The 5,881-nt window shown below is 50.6% G+C and overlaps 1 protein-coding gene across 3 annotated transcripts in view; it reads left to right on the plus strand.

Moving 5' to 3' along the window:
- Positions 1-5,014, plus strand: part of LOC103373020 (endothelial zinc finger protein induced by tumor necrosis factor alpha-like) — a 21,651-nt gene extending 16,637 nt beyond the window's left edge. For all 3 annotated transcript variants that reach the window (XM_008302812.1, XM_008302813.1, XM_008302815.1), the window contains one exon: positions 2,970-5,014. In XM_008302812.1, the coding sequence (XP_008301034.1) occupies positions 2,970-4,399 (1,430 nt within the window). In that variant the 3' untranslated portion in view covers positions 4,400-5,014. The remainder of the gene's footprint in view (positions 1-2,969) is intronic.
- The last annotated feature ends 867 nt before the right edge of the window (positions 5,015-5,881 follow it).

Here is a 5,881-nt window from a genome sequence, read left to right on the forward strand (position 1 = left end):
CCCAGTATGACAGATGTAGTGACTCATCATTTACAGCCCAGTAACGAGCAACCAAACCTTTGATTGACTGGTTTCTGAGGATGTTGACTCTGGCCTCAGGCCTCCAGCTCTGTAGGCTGGACGTCTGTCATTTAAGGGATCAAAGGGTCCTTCTGCTCTGTTTGGGTTTTGTTTTGAGCTTTTTCTTTTCTCCAATCTGAATTAAAGTCCTCATTGGTTCATCTGGGCCTGCTGATGTATCTGGTACCAGAACTGCTGCACTCAGTTCAACATCCTGCTCTGAAAACTGACCAAGTGGTGTTGAAACCACAGGGAGGGGGGGCTGTAGGACACTAACTGGACCTGGGTTTGGACCAGTTAGTGTGAGGAAATTTTAATAACTGGACCTCAGTGACTTTTAATTGAATAACCCTGCATTAGGGTTCTGGTTCTGATCAGGGTTCTGGTTCTGATCAGGGTTAAGGTTCTGATCAGGGTTAGGGTTCTGATCATGTGAGACTGAGGCCCAGAACCACTTTCACGTCCATCACCGGCTGAACCACAACAAGCTCTGCAGAGTTGAGAGCTTTTGGTTTTTCCCTTGAGGAATATTTCCTGTTGTGTGGATGTGATCCGGGCAGAGCCGTGATCCGGGCAGAGCCAATCCCTCGGCACCACAAACACAACGGGTCCAGTAGGTTGATCTGATCCAACCCAGCCCGATCTAAGTTCAGTGTGCTTTTGATTTCTGCTGCGTTCAAGTCACCTGGGAACTAGTTCCCTTTGTCTGAGTACAGAATCATCGGCTGCACCTCAGCTGTTTGTGTTTTGTTGACCAATCACGGGTGTGGTGGGCGGAGCTACGTGACGATGCAGCTTGCTGTTCCCTCAGAGTGGTGATGGTGAAACTGATGTGGTGGAACATTTGCAGCAGCTTGAGGAGAACTCTTATTGAAATGTCAGACTGTAGGCTGTCGCAGAGGAAGAGCAAAGATGATGATGATGATGATGATGATCAGTGGCGTCTACCTGCGTCCTCCATCAGGTGAGGCAGAACACCTGAACCTGCAGCTGCCACAGTTCGTCAGCTTTCAGCTGAGGAGTTAATCAGTCGTTTTAAAGATCATTCAGCCAGTTTGAATACTTTTAATAAAACATTGTGCGATTGCCAAAGTGTTGATGATCTGGTTTCTGTCCTCTGTGACAGTCGACCGAAGGTCTTTGGAGAAAACAAGACATTTGATCCACGTGTCACCATTTCAGAAACAAACAGCTGATGATTGATCCGGAGTCGACGTGGTGATGAAGTGAAGGTTGGTTGCAGTTGCAGAACAAACACAAACACCAGCACGTTTTCTGTAAACTTTAATAAATCCTCTGGACCTGTGACAGTCAGAACAGATTGGCCGAGCGGCCGTCACATCAGCAGTCTGTTGGTTCGTGTTCAGTCTTTGTTGTAAACAAACTGCTCATGGCTGCATTCAGTCGCCTTTATGTTCTGATCACACAGGATCAATACAGTCAGCACAGGATCAATACAGTCAGCACAGGATCAATACAGTNCAGCTTCCTGTCTGCAGCTTCCTGTCAGCTTTCTGTCTGCAGCTTCCTGTCTGCAGCTTCCTGTCAGCTGACTGTCAACTTCCTGTCAGCTTCCTGACTGTCGGAAGCTGACAGTCAGGAAGCTGACTGTCAGCTTCCTGTCTGCAGCTTCCTGACTGTCAGCTTCCTGTCTGCAGCTTCCTGACTGTCAGCTTCCTGACTGTCAGCTTCCTGTCAGCTTCCTGTCAGCTTCCTGTCAGCTTCCTGTCTCCAGTGCGACCTGTGCAGCTCCTGACCAGGTGTTGTCACTTGCAGGCTGAAATAATGACGGTGAACTCTGTCACTTTGAGCAGCTGTTGTGTAACCTGTTTCATGGTCGTTGTGTCCTTGGGCAAGACACTTCACCACCTGCCTGGTGTGACTGCGTATGAATGGATTGTTTGAGGTGGTGGTCGTAGGGGCAGAATGGAAGCCACGCCTCTGTCAGTCTGCCCCAGGGCAGCTGTGGCTGCAACCGTAGCTACCACCACCACAATGAATGTGTGTGAATGAATGATTGACAGTGTAAAGCGTCTTTGAGTGTCTAGAAAAGCGCTGTATAAATCTGATCAATTATTATGATTATTATTACCTGCTGCATATGAACACCTGTGGAGTTGTGAACTGGAACCACGAGGAGCTGGGTTTGGGTCCGGTAGTGAACCATCAGTGGATCCCTGTTTAATTCTTATGTTTCTTCAGTTTCCATTGACTTTGAAAGTCAAATATTTCAAAGTAGAAAATGCAGCTTGTTTTTTGTTTTTGTTCAGAATTTTCATTTTTTCTGGTTTGCTTTGGAAACAGAAGGTTTGGGCGCCCCGGTAGCTCGCCAGGCTGAGCGGCTGATCCGTATACGAGGCCCCACTTCAGTCCGGCCCACGGCCTTTTGCTGCATGTCCTTCCCCAGTCTTCTCCCTGCCTTTCCTGCCTCTCTCCCCACTTCCCTATCGCATAAATAACATCTAAGAAAAACAGAACGTTTGGTATTTGACCAGATTTTACTGTAGAACCTGCTTTGTTCTGCTCTTTCCTTCTTTAAGCTCTGACGTGCGCTGGTTCTCCTGAACCGTGAACAGGTTCATACCTGATCCAGTCCATGGATGTCGGCGCTCAGCTTAGTAGTTCACTGAGGAACCGTAGTGCTCTGTGTTCACCTGGGCTACGATGGAAAAATGCTTCAGACACAAACATGTTGCACACAGGCAGCGGCTGCATGTGTTCCCTAAATGTACCAGCCGGACTGAAAGTCCTGCACTGACCGCTTTTGGTCCAAGTTCATGACTGTTGCAGCCTCAGTTTATCTGTTCGTCTAGTGTTTATGTTTCACATTTTATTTCTGTTATTCTGGCAGAAACCAGTCAGTGTTCTTTCACTCGGTACTGAATCCTGACACTCTGATGTCTCCACAGATGTCGAGTCGACTCCCTTGGCTCTCGGAGGCCTGCAGCTGGACTCGGAATCCCAGCATGCACCTCTTTCTGCGGTGAAGCTCGAGCCTGACAGCACCGTGTGCGACATTTGTGGTAAAGTGATGAAGAACAAGTCAAGCCTGGCCCGACACTCCTTCATCCACACGGGAAAGAAGCCGTTCGCCTGCCACCTCTGCGACCTGCGCTTCAACCGCCGCGACAACCTGCAGCACCACCTGAACCGGCTGCACCCCAACGGCGTGGCCAAGCTGGAGAAGCAGCGCGAGGTTCAGGCTTGGCTGTGCGCCATCTGCGGTAAAACTTTCAGCTGCAGATCGAGGCTGAAGACGCACGAGGTCATCCACTCAGGCACCAAACCGCACCGCTGCGACCTCTGCCCCAAAGCCTACATGAGGACCAACGACCTGGAACACCACAAGAAGATCGTCCACGTGGACGGCACCGCGGAGCCTCAGCGGCCAAACTCGCTGCTCTGTGACTTCTGTGGCAAAGAGTTTAAATGCAGGTCACAGCTCGCCATCCACTTCCAGACCCACACTGGGGAGCGGCCGCACCTCTGCGACATCTGCGGACGCAAGTTTGGCCGTCAGTACCAGCTCAAACGCCACAAGATCCTGCTTCACGCCAACCAAGTAAACGGTAAAGAGGACCTGCCGCCTGATGCACTTTTCGCCTGCAGCGTCTGTGGGAAGCGGCTGAAGTCTGAGGCGCTGCTCGCCGCTCACTCCCGCATCCACACGGGTGACAAGCCGCACCGCTGCGGCATCTGTCTGCGCAGCTTCCAGCGCGCCACTTGCCTGAAGCAGCACCACGTCCGTGTACACCTGAAGGTCAAAGTCAGCAACACGCCGCATGCGGCCGCACGCAAGAAGAGCACTGCAGCAGCGAAGGTGTTCCCCTGTTCCATCTGCAGCAAGGTCTTCAAATTCAGGTCTCTGCTGGCGAGCCACTCCATGATTCACAGCGAGATCCGACCCTTCACCTGCGACTTCTGCAGCCGCAGCTTCCGGCGCCTCAGCCACCTGAAGAGGCACCGCGAGGTGGTCCACGCCAACGGAGCGCGCCTGCCTCAGAGCTTCATCTGCCACATCTGCGGCAAAGACAAGAAGTGCCGCTCGCAGCTCGCCAGACACGTCATCATCCACACCGGGGAGCGACCGTTCGCCTGCGACCTCTGCACCGCCCGCTTCAACCGCCAGGGCAATCTGCAGCAGCACAGGAGGCGCATGCATGGCGTCGAAAAGCCGCTGGACGAGGACGCCCCTCCTGTTTTGTTTGATGACGACATGGCAGCTGCTCTGACGTACAAGCAGGAGGAGACGGTGGTGGCCGTGGACGCCTCGGCCACGCCGCTCGGCGCCGCAGCAAGCCAACAGATGGACGGCGAGCAGCAGCTGGACGCGACCTGAAGGCAGAGCTGACTGAAGATGCACGGTGTCCTGCTGCAAGGGATGATGTCAGATGATCTGTGTGAGTTCTGGACGCTGGCGGAACCTGCGGACTGATGGCAGAACCTTCTGGATGGTTCTGATAAGAGAGACAATAGAACCACCGAGTGATCAGAGTTCTTTCATCACAACTGAACCTCAGCTTGGTTGATTCTTGCGCTTTATGTCGGCCTGAGCTTTCCATCGTGTCGCCTGGTCTCTGCAGCACAGTTCAGACGTTTTACTGATGACCAACAGAAACAACAGAGTGACCAACTGACCAATTGATCCCCTGACTAATCGATCACATGCTGATAAACGGAGGCGTTTCTGTGACCTTGTCAAATCCCGTGAATGTTAGTCAAGTTAACATAATGGGTTATACAGGTTAACTGAAGGTGTTACTCAGGTTTAATTAATGGCTTAATGAAGTGTTTGGTTTGAAATGTGACAGACGGGAGAAACGGCCATTAAAGGACACTTGGAAGACCTCGACATGGAGTCTGGAGTGTAACTGGAGCTTCAAACGTTGGGATTCGACCCTTAAACAGGACACTGTTCCGCTTTTCTGTTTTCATTAAATGACAGAGTTCTTCAGCTTTTTGTTGTTCTGCATCACATGAGCCTTGAAACGCCTCATTCAGAGGACAGTCCGACATAGCCAGACTTGTTTTGTGTTCAGTGGCTCAACAAAACCTCAAACTGTCGTCAGAAGTAGGGCTAGGGTTCGTGGTATCGGTCAGAAATCAGCGGCACCAACCAGACTCAGACATTACACATATTAGGGAACATAAGCTGCCGTCTGGCTGGTAGAAGAACCAAATAATACATATATATTAGTAAAGTATATATAGAGAGACACACACGGTGCTAACTAGTGTATCAGAGTTGGGCCCTAAATCAGCAGCACTAGTCATGACCAGAGTCGTTTCATGTGTCTGGAGCAGTTCATCCAGCAGCATGGAGAAGATCTTTAACCAAAGGGGTGATTTTAGTGCTAAAATATGATTATTATTGTTACCCATGAATTTCCACGTTTACAACAAAATGAAACGACAGTGAAACGCACGATTTCTTGAGTCAGTCGTCAGATTACAGCTGTTAACCTTCATTCCTGAACGGAAACGGTTCTAGTGGCTGAATGTTCTGCTTGGCTGATTTCTGACGTCTCAGGAGCCCAGGGGCTCCGCTCTGGGCATAACGGCTGAGTCCAGTTGAAAAGCTCACTGAAAATCTGATTGGTCGTGTAGCGTCAGCTGAGAATCACTCAGAGACGCCTCTGAGCAGAACCAGGACCAGGTTTGCTCCACGGCAGCATCGGTTAGCATCAGTTCCTTTGATTTGTCGTTATTAAAGTGATTTCCTGCATCATGGGACAGAGTCAGACCTGAATGAGCTTCAGCACGACATCAGGGTTAAATATGTGAGGTTTAAGGTTTAACAGCTTTAGTGTGCAGCTGTCAG

This window comes from Stegastes partitus, unplaced genomic scaffold, assembly GCF_000690725.1.
Source record: "Stegastes partitus isolate 25-593 unplaced genomic scaffold, Stegastes_partitus-1.0.2 Scaffold1886, whole genome shotgun sequence".
In the NCBI taxonomy this organism is placed as follows: domain Eukaryota; kingdom Metazoa; phylum Chordata; class Actinopteri; family Pomacentridae; genus Stegastes; species Stegastes partitus.